The following is a 14836-nucleotide window of genomic DNA, read 5'->3' as shown; positions in this document are numbered from 1 at the left end:
TGCCCTTCCCTCTTCTGCTCTTATCCCCCACTCCCTTTTGTTTTGGTGGCACTGGGGTTTGAATTCAGGGCCTCAAGCTTGCAGACACTCTCCCACTTGAGCCACTCTGCCAGCCTCTTTTTGTGTCGGATATTTTTGAGAGAGGGTTGCTGGGGCTGGCTTTGAACTATGATCCTTCTGATCACTCCTGAGTAGCTAGGATTACAGGCATGAACCACTAGCTTCTGGCTCTTATCCCCATTCTTGAGTATTCCCTGTCCTACTTTTTCCTAGTCTTTGCCAGTGACCTCTCCCTTCCTCCCATTCTGCCTCTGGCTTCCCTGGACACAGCATAAGGCAGTGGGAGAGGGGGCACCTCAAATAACCTGCCAAGTCTCCCCTCAGAGGTAGTCTGGTCCAGCCCAGCTCTGGAAGTAGGTTCTTTACTGCAGTTGCCATGTCTATGGGGCTTGAGCATGTCACCCCAGAATCCAGGTTGTAGACCTGGGCCAGGCTTGGTGGAGGGATTTGGAATGGGTGCGCTGCCTGCAGCTTGGGTTGTGGGAGGATACTGCTCCCTGGTGGTGCTTAGTGGTATCCCGGTTCGTCCCCTTGGCCAGCCCCCAGTGACCACAGCCACACGCCAGGTTGTGGAGTTCATAAAATCTCTTCCGAGCCAGCGGGTTGCAGACAGAGCTGCTAACAAGTCCAGAGGTAATGCCCTGGGCTCAAGTGTCCCCAAGGCTGTTGCCCAGTCGCAGCTTCCAGGGTCTCCCAGCACACTGCCAGGAGCTGCCAGAGCCCCAGGTATCCCCTCTCCCCCCAAACCCCAGGGCCTCTCCCTGACATCTAGGAGAAGGTGCTGGGAACACAGACAAATGTAATGATGCCCAGAAGCCCAACTGGAGAGTCACATCTCGGTCTCAGCCAACAGACTGTCCCCTAGTCCTGAAGTCATCAGCACCATCTGAGAGCTAGGATCTGTGGAAGGGCAGAGGGGTGTTCAGGTCTCCACTCGTCCCTCACTGGGGGCCACAAATACATGAGGCGGCCTAGTTTTCCCACACCCACTCTCCCTTGTCCTGAATCTTCCAGACCTGGCTCCGGGTAACCCTTTGGGTTCTTACCGCTGGGACACATCCAGGAGCTGCTGTTGCCCCTCTGGTGGGCAGCAGGTTCCTGCCCTCTCTCCCATTCCTGGGTGTCGCCAGCTCCTCCTGCCACCTCCTCCTCCTCTTCCCCCTCGGAGAGGAGGTCACAGATCTGCTGCTGCAGCTCTGGGCTAATGCTGTTCTCAGCCAACACCAGGCTCCGCAAAGCTGTTGGGTAATTTTCTACCATGTCCAGCAGGGTCTAGGAGGGGTGTGTGAGAAGAGGGGGGAAAAGGATGAACATACCTCAGGCAAGTGCTCGGACCCAACCTGCCACCCCTTAGGTATGTCCCCTGACACACTGACTAACCTCTACTTCATCCTGACCTGTCCCCAAAACATGATGGCTTCTCACCTGAGCTGATTGGTTGGTGAGGCCTGTGCCTTCCAAATCTAGGACTTCTAGAGTACGGCTTGAGGCCACAGCTACAGCCAGCATCCCTGCCACATGATCACCTGCGGAGACAGCACATATACATTCACCTGTGACCCCGCGCAGGTCTGCTGACCCTTGCTCCAAGGCAGCTCCCTCCTTATTCTAACAACCTCAGACCCCGCCCCCTGGCCTGGAGATCCTGACAATTGGTGGGCAGCCAGGAGAGAAGTATTGTGATTGGTGAGTGAATGGACAGTGCAAGCCAGGCCAAGGGGTGCTGCCTGATGCTTGGATCATTTGGAGCTCCATTCAGGGTGGCTCCTCTGCCACATCTAGACCCCTTGGGGGCTCTCATTCCTTCCTCCCATTCTGCCCTCCTGTGTTGGGGTTACCATGATGACTGATGGGCAAAAGTTCTTAGAGCATGCAGCAATGAGAAGTGAAGGGGGTGATCCTGAGCTCACCCAGGGGGTTGTAGTCCAGATTGAGGACGCGGACCTGGGAACTGTGGGCCACAGCGATGGCGAGGCGGCTCCAGCCCTTAGGGGTGATGCCGGGATTGGCGCTTAGTGTTAGCTCCTTCAAGCCTGGGCAGCATCACAGTTAGAAGTCAGGATGGGAAAGGTCAGTCCTTCCTCCAGCCCCTTCTCCAGCCCATGTTTCTGGAGTATCCCCAGTGGTTGGGAGCCACCCCACCCCCAACCACAGAGCTCCAGAGCCATTGAGGACTCATGTCTCCCCAGCCTCCCTAGCCTGATCCCAGTCTCCAGTCTCAGTCTCAATCCTTCCTCATCTGTGCCACACCCCCTTCCCTCTGCACTTAGCTTTCATCAAGGCCCCACCAGCCCATTCCCTCAGCAGGGCCCTGCTCACCAGACTTAGCCCCATCTGGGGGTAGCAGGCCACAGATGAGGTTGATGGCTTCATCACCCAGCATGCAGTCCCCTAGGTCGAGAGCCACGAGGGCGGGGTGGAGGGCCAGGGCTGGGTTCAACAAGGCCAGCCCCGCATCTGTTAGCGGGCTCCCATGCAGGCTGGGGGGTGAGGCAAGAGAGCAGTTATTGTAGTCATCAGCCTTATCTATTTGAGAAAGTTACACCTCCCGAGAGGCCTGGGGAGGAAGAATGAACATGCTAGGTTCTAAGGACGACCGGTGAAAGAGGGCTATGTCTTCTTTTCTGGGGTAGGGACTGGGATCCAGGGCACTGCATAGGGAGGAGCAGAGAAGGGGTGTGTGGATACGTGGGCTGGAACTCTAAAGCCCGCAGAACTGTACTGGGGACTGAGGGGTGCTTAGCAAGAGGGATGGGCATCTCACCTCCTGCGGGACTGCATGGGCAAAGTCCCGAGATCAGGCACGTGCTTGGAGGGTGCTGTGCAGGCTTGGGCAGAGGGATGAGGTGTGTGTTAAGGGGGTGGGGTGAGGGGATGGGGGGAGGTAGGTACTGGAAGGCGTGTGGAGGAGCAGGAGGTGGCAGGGGGAGTGTGAGGAGGGGCGCAGTGCCCAGGACCCTCTTTGGAGGGGGTGCACTCACAACAGGGACTGGATGGAGCGGTTGGTTCGCAGGGCTTCCGCCAGCTGCTTGATGCGGCTGGGGCTGGACACGACGCCTAGGTTAAGGTTGAGCTGCGCCAGGGACGTGGCCCCGGCCAGCGCCCGGCAGATGCGGCCGAAGTCGCGGTCGCAGAGGCGGCAGCCGCGCAGTGACAGCAGACGCACCGCGTTGTCGCGCAGGCCGCGGCAGATGTCCCGCACCTCGGCGCCCGACAGCGGCTCCCCGGAAATCTGGATGGAGCTGGGAAGCATCGTACCCACGGTTGGGCCGCCGTGGCCGGGGCGGAGGTTGATGGGGCCGCGGGCGGGGCCGGGGCTGGGGCTGGGGTCGGGGCCCCGGCTGGGGTCGCGGACGGAGCGGAGGTGGAGGCTGAGGCAGAGGCTGCGGCGGAGGCGGAGGCAGTGGCGGCGGCGGAGGCGGCGACGAAGAGCGCCGGGGCCGGGGCCCGGGCCGCAGCCGGAGCTGGCCCGGGCCGCGGAGGCGCCGAGGTCGCGGGCCGGGCTGAGACCGAGCGGCGCTGTGACGGGGGCGGACCGTGCCGTCCGTGTCTGGCGGCGAGCGGGGGCGCGCGGTCCGGGGTGGGCGTCGCTGCCCGGCGCTGGTCCTCCTCCTCGCGGGTTTCGGCGGCGACAGCTCAGGGGCGTCGGCTTAGGACCGGTCCCGGCTCGCAGGCCGCGCCCGCTCCCTCCCTCCGGCCCGGCTCCTCGGCCGCCCAGGGCCCGGCCGCACGACTCGCGAAGGAGAGCCCAAGCCGGCCGCGGGCTGCAGCTCCGGCTCCGGCTCCGGCTCCACACCGGAGCGGGCGGCGGGTTCCCATAGCAACGGCAGCGTCACCGGCGCTCGCCCCGCCCCCCGCCTGGCCTGGGCCACGCCGGCCCACGAGGCCGGCGCACACCGGTAGCTCGGGGCTCGGGGCGGGGCCAGACGACAGCAGAAAGAAGGTGGAGAGCTGCGGCGGCAGGGGCCGGATGAATAGGCACGTCACGTGCAGACGGCGCTTGACGCTGCTCTTTTGCTCATTCACCCTCAGCTCCCCATTCCTAAAGTCTAGACCCTCGGGACCTTCACCAACGTCCCGCACACGGCATCCCGTTCAGCTGTCCCTAGGCCCTTTAACCCGTGCCTCGCCCCGCCCCCAAGGCCGATGACGCCAGGCGCAGCTTGCGTGGGGATTCCGGTCCGCGAGGACTTCCCCATTAATACGACGGCGACGGTCGGCTCCGATCAGGGCGCCGGAAGGATCTCTAGGCTAAGGCACGTAAACTGCTGGTACATGCAGGGTTCCGGTGCCCACCCCCAGCTGCAGCGGCGCGGGGCGCTGCTGATGCCTTGAATTTGTCTGTCTTGGCGAATAGGGCTGCCAGGATGAGCCAGCCGGAGCAGCGTGGGGCCCCGTAAAGCAGGCTGGGCATGCCTACAATCCATCACTCAGGAAGCTGAGGCAGGATTGCCCATTCAAAGCCAGCTTGGGTTATACAGTCAGTTCAAGGTCAAACAATCAAGCAAAAGCTGAGCAAGGTGTCTAATGCCTGTGATCCGTTATTTGGGAGGTAGAGATCGGGAGTGTAGAGGTTCAAAGTCTGCCACGGCAAAAAGTTAGAGACCCTGTGTCAACAAATAAGCTGGGCAGTGGTGGTTCCTATCTGTAATCCCAACTAAGAGGTCTCAGGTTGGCCTGGACAAAAAGCGAGACCCTACCTTAAAAAAACAAAACAATATATATGTATATAGCAGCTATGCTTCGGTGGTTTAGGCATGCAGTCCTAGCTACTAGAGATCATGAAGCTTGTGGTTCAAGTCCAGCCCAGAGGCCCCATTGGTGTATCATAGGGCAAATGAAGGCACCTGTTAGTTCCTGTTATTGGGGGGGGGAAGACACTGACATTCTCTTAAAGCAGTAAGTTGTAGTGAGGTCAAAGCCCCTGTCCCCTCTCCTAACCACCAGAAATAACTTCTTCAATGCAGCAGATTGAAAGGGTGGTGGTGGTTTTTAAGAACGGCAGCACTCTTGAGGGAAGAGGAATAACAGAGAGAACTGAAGAGAGCTGGCCCAAGTAAAACCAGAGCAAAGCCAAGTTTGGCTTCAAATGTGAATTCCATGGGAAAAGTAGCTGCACAATGGCCCAGGTGCAGAAGGACCTTGTAATGATGTGGGGTTTAGTCTGGAAATTTCTCTCCAATTGTCATTGCTCCATTGGCATCTCCAAAGTACACCTGAACCCGGATTCAGGCCTGGTACACACTTCCATCAGGCTTGCAACTCTTGTGCAAAGGACTGCCTGCTGCTCCCTGGGCTGGGTGTCCCCAATGTCAGAGGCAGGTTCTACAAACAATCTCTGCCTTCTAGGTAGTCTGCCTGTCCTACCTTCTTCCTGCCTGGGTGAAGATATAAAGAAGGGACATGTGTCATTACCACTGACAGAACAGGAACATGTATAGGAAGTAGGGTGACAGCTACTGAAACAGTAGCTGCAGTTCCAGACTTCAATCAGTATTTTAATTACCAAGTCTATATTTAGCAAGACAACAGGGGAGAGAGAGGAAGGAAGGGGTAGGTGGTGAGTGCCTCAGAGGAGCTGACCCACTTTCTGCACTGGCTGCAGAGCCCTGTAGTCCTGGCCAGGAGTTCCTGGCCTTGTGCCCTTCAGAAGCCCTGACAGGTGTCGAGGAGGTGCTTAAGCAACTACAGCTCAGTGGCAGCTGCAGACCCCATCAACAAGGCATGTCACCAGTACTGTCTTTTAATCCTCCTCCATTCGAGGCTGAGGGTGACAGGGCTGGCCAAGAATTTCAGGGGTCAGAGTGACTGCAGGGTCACTGCTATAGCCTTGGCTGTGGCATTGAGCAGAGTGGCAGGAAGCCGGGCGGCAGGGAGCACAGCAGGGACATCCCTGGGGACTCTCTGCATGGGTGGGATGTTGGGGCCCTCCAGTGTGTCCAGGATCCCTGAAAGGAGGAGATGGAAGTAAGCAAGAGCTGCCGGGGCCCAGGCCTCAGGCCCCAGACTGGGTCATCCAGCCCCCCGCCCTAGGCAGGTGGTCTGCCCCTCCCCCATGCAGGTTTTCCTGCCACTTACCCTCTACCACCTTGTGGTAGGCAAAATGCAGATAGAGCAGGAAGAGCATGTGCAGGGCAGCCAGTGTGCCACAGAGGAGCAGCCGCTGGGTGGGGCCTACAGTCCGTGAAACCAACACTGCCACCTAGGGCCACAGGAATACATCTCAGAGTGCCTAGTTTCAAAGTGGGTGGAGGAAGGAATCCCCAACCGAGGGCAGACCATCAGTGGGTCTTTCTAGAGCCCTCGGTGGGGTGCACAGCTCTGGCTGTCTTCCTCTTCTCCCTAGGACAGCCCACCCAGGGGAACCTCCTGTTCAGCTTACCATACGGAGGGTGGACAGTCCACCCACCAGCAGCCAGAAGAGGTAGAAGAGGGCATGAAGGTGGATGTTATAGGTGATGAACAGGACAATGCAGTGCCCAAAAAGGCCATAGCCCTGGGGAGAAGGATGGTGGAGAGGAAAATCACTCAGGCTCAGCTGGTTCTGGCCTTCTGCCCCTCTTGCCCCCCCACACCCCTGCATCGGGAGACCCTAGGCAATAAATGATCCTTTGGCCTGCTCCTCCCATTCGAGCCCCAGCACCCCCCCCCACCCCACCGCTGTCCCCCACCCCTGGACAGAAGCAGACCAAGGCCTAGCTACTCTTTTTCTCTCCTTTGTTTTATTGGTGGTCCTGGGGGCTGAACTCAAGGCCTTGCGCATACCAGGCAGGTGCTCTATCAAGTGAGCTACACCACAAGCTCTTAGCTACTCTTTTTAGACCACGCTTGCCCACCACCATGCCAGGCTCCTTACCAGCAGTGCCAACATCTGGAGCATGGTGATCTGGGCATTGCACAGATAAGCGAGGAAGTAAATGAAGGACGAGACGCCTAACCAGTAGCCGAAGCAGGTGCCAATGGCTGTGCCCATCAGGGTGCCCTCCCGCTGTGGGGTGAAGACTCTACTTAGTACTATAGGCCTCTGAGCTCAGCCTTCTGCAGAGGCTGCTCTTGCCTCACTCCACTATCGTGTCCTCAGGCAGCTTTCAACTCCCCCACCCCCGACAAGCCCTGTGTCCAACTTACGATAATGGTGTCAGATGTCTTCATCCCATGAAGAAGGATGGCAACCAGCGTAAAGACCAGCATAAGAGGTCCATAGAGTTCACCTGCGATTTTCTGTCAATACAGCAACTCATTCAGGCTGGAGGGTACAATGCCTTATGTCCTTAAACCTTCCCAGGCTTGGCCTCGTGGCCCCACCCTCTGCCCTAGTTCACCAGACATGCTACTCTTTATTCACCTGAGGGAAACTGACCATCTTGATAGGGATCATGGACTCCAGGAGCCTGGGGAAGGAGAGATGGGCGTGAAGGCAGCAGTAAGCTAGGAGGTTCTGGAAGGCAAGGTCTGAATCTTACTCATTTCTCTAATGCTGGGAAATGGGACCTGGCCCAGAGGACATGGTGGATGACAAGGGAAGAAAAGGGTAGTAAAAAACAGATAGGAAAGGGAGAAAAGGGATGCAGAATGATGGAGGAGGGAGCTCTAAGTAAGATACATTATAAACACATCTGGAAATGTCACAATGAACCGCTCCTGTAAACTAATACATACTAATAAAAATTTAAAAAACAGACACAATGAGGAAATCATTTCCTAGCCTCTCAAATAGTGAGAAGCTATTTGGAGAACTCAGCCTTGCCATATACCTATTTGACCTCCTCCCTTATAAAAGACAGGCAAACCACAGCAGAAGGTGGCCAGAGATCAGGACTGTGATGGAGAAATCCCGGGCAAGGTTTTAGCCAGGTGTTACTATTGAGAGAACCAGTGTGCCTCCTGCCTCTTCCTGCTTACTATTCCTCCAGGCACTGTTGAGCATTTTCTTGAAAAATGTACCTGAAGTGGCATGAAAATTCCACACAGGAGTAGAAGTACAGTCACTCTTCATTCTCTTGTGGCTAGCTTCTAATAATACCCTGGATTTTTAGCGAGGTATTACTTGCCCCGGGAAGACTGCCCTGTCGCAGCCTGTTGAGGTTCAGATGTCTCTATGTGTCACATCACAGCACACTAGTCCTCTATTGTAACTACATCCAACAGTCGCCATCAGGACAGTGCCCCGCACAGCGCAAAAGATTAGTAAGTACTTGCTGAGTGGTCTTGAGTATTTCATAAGCACTAAAGGATGAACGGAGAAACAGTTCTTGAAAAGTCATTCAACAACTATGCCCTGATATTCTGGTTTAGAAACTGTTTTGGTGCCAGAATAAAAAGATAAAGAAGACAAAGCCTGTTTTGGGGGACTTGATGATCTCTGAGGACACAGACCCAGGAATGAGAAAGTACTTCAGTCTGAAGGGCCATCTATCAGAGGAAAGTAGGATTCTATAGGAGCCCCAGGTGAGAACAAACTGGGGGAGGGGGAGTTAAGGAATGCAGAATGAAGGAAGTGGCATTTGAGCTAGGTTTTTTTGTTCTGTTTTAGTTTTGGCAGCACTGGGGTTTGAACTCACTCTTGCTAAGCAAGCACTCTACCACTTGAGCCACTCCACCAGTCTCTGAGCTACATTTTGAGAGAGTAGATGGAAGAGAGGAGGAATGTGCTATCACCATGGCATGTTCAGTGACAGGGGCAGTGATGAGGGGTGATGGGGTCATGAAGGGGGGAGCCCACCAGAATTCAGGGCTTGGTGTCTGGTTGCAGTTTGGATGAAGGACTAGGCGTGAGAAGGGAAGCTTCTTTCAAAAGCATTCATACCTGCTTCGCACCTGGGCAGGCTCCACATCAAAGTAGGGTCTCAGGATATCGATGTTAGCATACAAGCTGAAGGCCCTGGAGGCTTGTCTCTTTCCTGCCTGCCACATCTGAAAGGGAGATAGGGTGGATATTATGAGATTCTTTGCTTAGACCTTGTTGCTTGTTTTCTGTGGATTGCTACATGGTTCTCTCACTGGATAGCCTGGAGTGGACATCAACCAGCACCAACTCAAGAACATGGGATATGCTGGGGTATACTTTCCCACCTGCCAGAGATTCAGGTGTTGCTTACCTGATCAGCCACCTGCCGGCTCAGCTGTCCCTTAAAGCCTTTCATGCCTAGGAACTCTCCATCCTCCTCTTCTGCAGCAGCTGCATCGGCATCTACTTCTTCCTCGCGTAGGCGCTGATGCAGCTCGCCCATATCCTCGAAGCTGGAGCCTGAGGTGTCATCCATGTTCTCCATGTCAATCACAGCAGAACCCCCACCCTGTGAAGACAACAGCTTCTAGAGTGCAGGACTGTTCTGTTCCATCAGTTAAATCCTCTGATCATCCCAGGGGTTGGGATTTTCTTCCTCCACTGTTGAGGACATGACTTGGAATCACTACAGACCATGCCATACTCTTCCCTCTCATTGCTCTCAGAACCCTTGGTTGCCAGCTTTGGCACTCTTTTCTAGCCTGAAAAACCTATTACTTGTTTTTAATTCAAGTCCTCCTCCTATGTTCCCTCTAAAAGCCTCAAAGGGCTGCAGAAGTGCTCGTTTCTTTTGTCTTTCCCAAGCTCCAAAGAAGACTGTGCACACGGTATATTTTTAAGCAGGTGCCAGTGATCCCCGTTCCCCGTCCCATGCCAAGTCTAACCCCGGCCGATCTCCTAACTTACGCGGAAAACCAAGAGTACGCCTTCACTAACGCCTCGGGCAGGCCCAGAGACCCGAGGCCCGGCCGGAGCACAGCACAAGTTCCACCGACTTTCGTGTGCAGCAAGACCCAAAGGAGACACAGGTGCTGTAAGTGGAGCAGGCTACCAGACTCCGAGGGAGAATCCCCGCGACACTTCGGGACCGCCGCCAGCCCTGGAGTTGCTGGGAGCGTAGCTTTGGGACCATTACCTGGATGTTTTCTTCGAACCCTCCCCATTCCGGGCCAGCTCCGTTTCGGGCGCCGCCGGCCGGCGCCGCTGTAGTTGCCATGTCCCTCGAGCGCTCCCGTCGCTGAATCCCGCGCCAGCCTCGCGCGCGTCGGAAGAGTGGGCGAGACGCGGGCCTGAGCAAGAGAGACGGCCAGGAGACAGAAGAGGGACCATCGGCCGGAACACAAACAGGAGAAACCCGGATGTTTGGCTCAAACTGACTTCCGGAAGCTGAGGACGTGGACGGAGGCGGGGCAAAGTATCGCGATATAGTTAGGAGTCTAGGAGGCGGGGCGTTGCCACGGAGACGGAGGAGGGCTGGAAGAACGCACGCGCCAATGTGAGGTTCGCCTCTCGTGGAGAGTTGGAAGATGGCGACCGCTCAGGCGGTGGAGGAAATGCGGAGTCGCGTGGTTTTAGGGGAATTTGGGGTTCGCAATGTAAGTCTTATGGCTTTAAGTTCAGGGGGAGGAATGAGAACGGAACAAGGGTGGGGTGGGGATCGGCGTGAGGACGGACTTGGCCTCACTGCCCCTTTCGTGGACGGAGTTTTCTTTTTTGCTCTAGGTTCATACCACTGACTTTCCCGGTAACTACGCCGGGTATGATGATGCCTGGGACCAGGACCGCTTCGAGAAGGTGAGTGGGACTGGAGGTGTCCCGAGAGGTCGTGAGGGCTGAGCGTTTCTGCAGCAGCCCAGCGTAAGGCTGGCCTTCCTCCGCTGTTTTGTGCTGTGTAAGCACTGTGAGTAGCAGTAGCAAGGGAGAAGCAGTCTTGTCATTTGGAAATGTTAGGGTGCCTCGGAAGCTGCTTTTTTTTTGGGGGGGTCACTCCGTTGGAAAACGTGTAGAGCCATCGGTGCTATGCGCTCGCTCACGTGTCGGCCGACTCAGTCGGGCTTCGTGCGTCCTGCTGAGGTGGGGTTGTCCTGCTGAACAGCGCACACAAGCGATGATGCAGAATAACGTGGTAAAGGCGGTCGGCGTGAGAAGGGGAGAGCGCGAGAGCTCACGAAAGGTGACATCTGAATGGAGCTTTGGACGAGGAGTGAAGTTGAGCAGCACAGGGTGAGGAGGGACGAGAACAGGAGCGCAGTTACAAAGACTTGTGAAAGGTGTAGTTTGAGAAGGTCCCAGGAGTTCAGGACTAATTGCCAGAAAGCTAAATAGGTCTGATGAATGTAAGCAAGATTGAGCGCATTTTAGGCACGGTAGGCGAGAGGGAGCTTTTGAATTCTTAGCGACTATCAGATTCACACCGTTGATGGGAGGGAGCGAATTTGAGGACGATTATACCCAACGCAGAGAATCTGCTAGGTTGAGTATGGGAGCTGACATTGAGAGCAGGAGCTAGGACTGCTGGGATGATGGGTTCAGGGTTAGCAGGAAAAGTAGTTTGCTTTGGTAAGGGTGGAGGATAAAATGGCCTGGCTTGGGGGACTGTTTTGATGGATGGTGGTGTTAACTGAAAAAGAGAAATGGCTTGGGGAACAGGAGTGATAATGCATTCAGTTTCTGTTTGTGAAGTCTACTAAGCTTGTAGGTTACTGTGTTTGAGCTTGTAGGTTACATGTTTGAGATCAGGTGGGGTGTAGTGATGCATGCATGTAATCCCAAAATTTAGGAGGCAGAGACAGGAGGATCTGGAGTTCAAGGCTAGTGTGGGCTATAAGCGAGTTTCATGCCAGCCTGGGCTGCCTAGGGAGACACTGTGTCAAAAAGCAAAATATAAAATTACAAGGAGCTCTTTCCTCCCTTGTACTATTAATGTATGCTAATAAAAACAAAGAAAATCAGAAATGAGACAAGATTTTGGGAGTTGTCTGTAGAATACTTGCTAAAACTGTAAGTGTGGTTGAGGTCACTTGGGGGACAAGAGTTTGAGAGAAAAGTAACATTTGGTGTTACTTTTGGTGGAGAACAAGATTGGTGCTCAGAAACCAAGGAAATTAAAAAAAAGAAAAACAGCCTGGTACAGATGGCTCATGCCTGTAATCCTAGATACTTGTGGGGCAGAGATTAGGAGGTTGGCAGTTCAAAGCCAGCCTAGGCAAATAGTTTGAGTCCCTATCGAAAACACTTACCACAAAAAAAAAGTGTGGTGGAGTGGCTCAAGTGGTAGAGTGCCTGCCTAGGAAGCATGAGGCCCTGAGTTTAAGCCCCAGTACTGCAAAAAAAAAAAACCCAAAACAAAGCCAAAACACAAACAAAAAAAACCCAAGGAAATGGAGTTTGAAAAGGGATGGTTTTTTTATCAGCAAAGTCTAATGCAACAGTAGTAGTCTAGTAAGAAAAGGATTGCATGGTATCAAATGCACTAAGCAATCTGGAAATTTTTATTTGATAGAGCTGTGTATGGTTTGGTTGGAAGCTATATTGTATAGGGTTTTCAATTAATGGAGGACAAAACCAAGGAGACTTCAAGAAACTAAAGGATTAGGGGAGGAAGAACAGGTAGTGAGGGTCATCTGTGCACAGGGAGGTTTTGAATGAGAGGATATCAAAACATTGAGGATAGTATCCACGGAGCAGTCATAGTGGGTTTTGGATTGTACAGAGAAGCAGCTTCACTTAGCATTTCTCCTCCTAGAATTTCCGTGTGGATGTGGTACATATGGATGAAAACTCACTGGAGTTTGACATGGTGGGGATCGATGCAGCCATTGCAAATGCTTTTCGAAGAATTCTGCTAGCTGAGGTATTAGCAGACATGGTGGCGAAGTTGTGGGGGAAGCTATACCATCTCCTTCCTTGTAGAGTCAAGTGCCTCAACATCTGTCCTCCTCACTTTCCTGGGATTTTGCTGAGCTTTTCTCCCCTTCGTGAACTCATTAGGAAGCATCCTAGGGAGGGATCTGTCTCGGGAGGGGTGTGTGGGGGAGGTGGGTTGGGTCTTTGCAGGTGGGTGATTCTGTTTCCTGGGGCAGGTGCCGACAATGGCTGTGGAAAAGGTGTTGGTGTACAACAACACCTCCATCGTGCAGGATGAGATCCTTGCTCACCGCCTGGGGCTCATTCCCATTCATGCGGATCCTCGTCTTTTTGAATATCGGAACCCAGGTGAGGGTCTGAGGAAGTGGAATGTTGGAAGAGCTGTCCTGAAATACATTCTGGAACCAGACCATCTGGGTCCAGACCCTTGGTTGCCCACTTACGGACCTTGAGCAATTACGTGTCTTTTGGTAGACTAGTTTTGGTCTGTGAGAACACTTGCCTTTGCCTTCCAAAGTGTCAAAATTAAGTGAGAAGTGTATGTAAACCTTTCAGCGTGGGGCCCCGCACTCCAATATTCCTTAGTCCTTTAAGACTCCTTCACCATGCAGGAGATGAAGAAGGCACAGAGATAGACACCCTGCAGTTTCGGCTGCAGGTCAGGTGTACCCGGAACCCTCATGCTGCTAAAGACTCCTCTGACCCCAATGAACTCTATGTGAACCACAAAGGTGAGCAGTAGTAGACTGAGGAAGAGGATCCGCCTGTGATGGGTGCAAGTTTTAGGGAATGGGATTTTTGACATGCTTTTTTCCAGTATATACCAGGCACATGACATGGGTCCCCCTGGGAAACCAGGCGGACGTCTTCCCAGAGAGCACTATTCGCCCAGTACACGACGACATCCTCATTGCTCAGCTGCGGCCTGGCCAGGAGATTGACCTACTCATGCACTGTGTCAAGGGGATTGGTGAGAATCTTGTGGACCTGTCCTGGGTGGGGATGGAGGTGTTGTTTGATTGCAGTGGTACAGGGGTGACTAGGGAACTCAGAAAGCCGAGAAGTTTATGTTGTCTGTGGCTTAGGACAAAGGGTTTTTGATTTCTCTCTTCCTCTAGGCAAAGATCATGCAAAGTTTTCACCAGTGGCAACAGCCAGTTACAGGCTACTGCCTGATATCACCCTGCTTGAGCCTGTGGAAGGGGAGGCAGCAGAGGAACTTAGCCAGTGCTTCTCACCTGGTGTTATTGAGGTGCAGGAAGTGCAAGGTAGGATGTTTGGGGTGCTCTGGTAGGACCCAAAGTATATATTTTTTGAAGGTGGCAGGGAGATGTGAAGGCTTTTGGATTCATATAGAGTATGACATGATTTGTTTTCATTAGGTAAAAAAGTGGCCAGAGTTGCCAATCCCCGGTTGGATACCTTCAGCAGGGAAATCTTCCGGAATGAGAAGCTGAAGAAGGCTGTGCGGCTCACGCGTGTTCGGGATCATTACATCTGTAAGTATGAGGGGCATAATGACGACTCTTTAGTGCTGCAGATTCCTCTGCGTTTTGGGGGGCATGGGAGTTTAAGAATGACTTATAACAGGAGCTTTCTAAGGAAGTCCTGCCTGAACGAAAGTGTCTCTTTGGTCCGCAGTTTCCGTTGAGTCAACAGGAGTGTTACCACCAGATGTCCTGGTGAGTGAAGCTATCAAAGTACTGATGGGAAAGTGCCGGAGGTTCCTGGAAGAACTAGATGCAGTTCAGATGGACTGAGGCTTGCGCTGAGGTTTCTGGGGTGTCTGGGCATGGGGGCTTCTGGGTTTTGACCTGCCCCACAGACTGCTATACCCAGTGTGACCAGTGGTCCACTTCCAGCTTTACTCTCAATCAATACATTTTGTTAAATGTGCCATGGAATCTTATGCCTTTGTAAGGCCTTTGATGTAAATAAATTCATATTCAAACAAAGATTTTTTCAGAGACTAGATTTTGTTGCATTTTAGTTTTAAAAATATGGGGCCTTCCCCCACGGCAGGCTTGGCATTTAGCAAGACGTGTCCTAAAGCTTCCTAAGAATAGGCCAAATTGAGGTGGTTTCTGGGGGCACAGCCACACCCTAGAAATACACACAAGG

At 53.8% G+C, this 14836-nt stretch overlaps 3 protein-coding genes across 6 annotated transcripts; 1 reads left to right on the top strand and 2 right to left on the bottom strand.

Moving 5' to 3' along the window:
- Positions 1 to 5: 5 nt before the first annotated feature.
- On the bottom strand, positions 6 to 3402 carry Lrrc73 (leucine rich repeat containing 73). The gene is made up of 6 exons (XM_020157081.2): positions 3042 to 3402; positions 2380 to 2540; positions 1971 to 2093; positions 1486 to 1586; positions 1107 to 1332; positions 6 to 960 (listed from the first exon to the last, which is right to left on the bottom strand). Exons 1-6 carry the CDS (start codon positions 3311 to 3313, stop codon positions 890 to 892), a joined length of 954 nt encoding a protein of 317 aa, XP_020012670.1. The 5' UTR covers positions 3314 to 3402; the 3' UTR covers positions 6 to 889.
- A 2094-nt stretch (positions 3403 to 5496) lies between these two features.
- On the bottom strand, positions 5497 to 10232 carry Yipf3 (Yip1 domain family member 3). Of its 4 annotated transcripts, XM_020157079.2 has the most exons (10): positions 9984 to 10231; positions 9755 to 9879; positions 9159 to 9356; positions 8867 to 8973; positions 7406 to 7451; positions 7189 to 7281; positions 6917 to 7048; positions 6443 to 6556; positions 6139 to 6262; positions 5497 to 6008 (listed from the first exon to the last, which is right to left on the bottom strand). In XM_020157079.2, exons 1-10 carry the CDS (start codon positions 10009 to 10011, stop codon positions 5860 to 5862), a joined length of 1116 nt encoding a protein of 371 aa, XP_020012668.2. In that variant the 5' UTR covers positions 10012 to 10231; the 3' UTR covers positions 5497 to 5859. The 4 variants fall into 4 exon arrangements, with proteins under 4 accessions (XP_020012668.2, XP_073938223.1, XP_020012669.1 ...); XM_074082122.1 differs by lacking the exon at positions 9755 to 9879 and having other exon boundaries at positions 5497 to 5964; positions 9984 to 10232; XM_020157080.2 differs by lacking the exon at positions 9755 to 9879 and having other exon boundaries at positions 9984 to 10230.
- A 55-nt stretch (positions 10233 to 10287) lies between these two features.
- On the top strand, positions 10288 to 14670 carry Polr1c (RNA polymerase I and III subunit C). The gene is made up of 9 exons (XM_020157210.2): positions 10288 to 10443; positions 10571 to 10642; positions 12594 to 12701; positions 12931 to 13063; positions 13327 to 13446; positions 13533 to 13685; positions 13834 to 13983; positions 14098 to 14214; positions 14357 to 14670. The coding sequence occupies exons 1-9, from the start codon at positions 10375 to 10377 to the stop codon at positions 14473 to 14475; spliced, it is 1041 nt and encodes a 346-aa protein (XP_020012799.1). The 5' UTR covers positions 10288 to 10374; the 3' UTR covers positions 14476 to 14670.
- Positions 14671 to 14836: the final 166 nt, after the last annotated feature.

Source organism: Castor canadensis, chromosome 8 (genome assembly GCF_047511655.1).
Source record: "Castor canadensis chromosome 8, mCasCan1.hap1v2, whole genome shotgun sequence".
In the NCBI taxonomy this organism is placed as follows: Eukaryota; Metazoa; Chordata; class Mammalia; order Rodentia; family Castoridae; genus Castor; species Castor canadensis.
The sequence above is the reverse complement of the archived record's forward strand: the minus strand, read 5'-3'. Positions and strand labels throughout refer to the sequence as shown.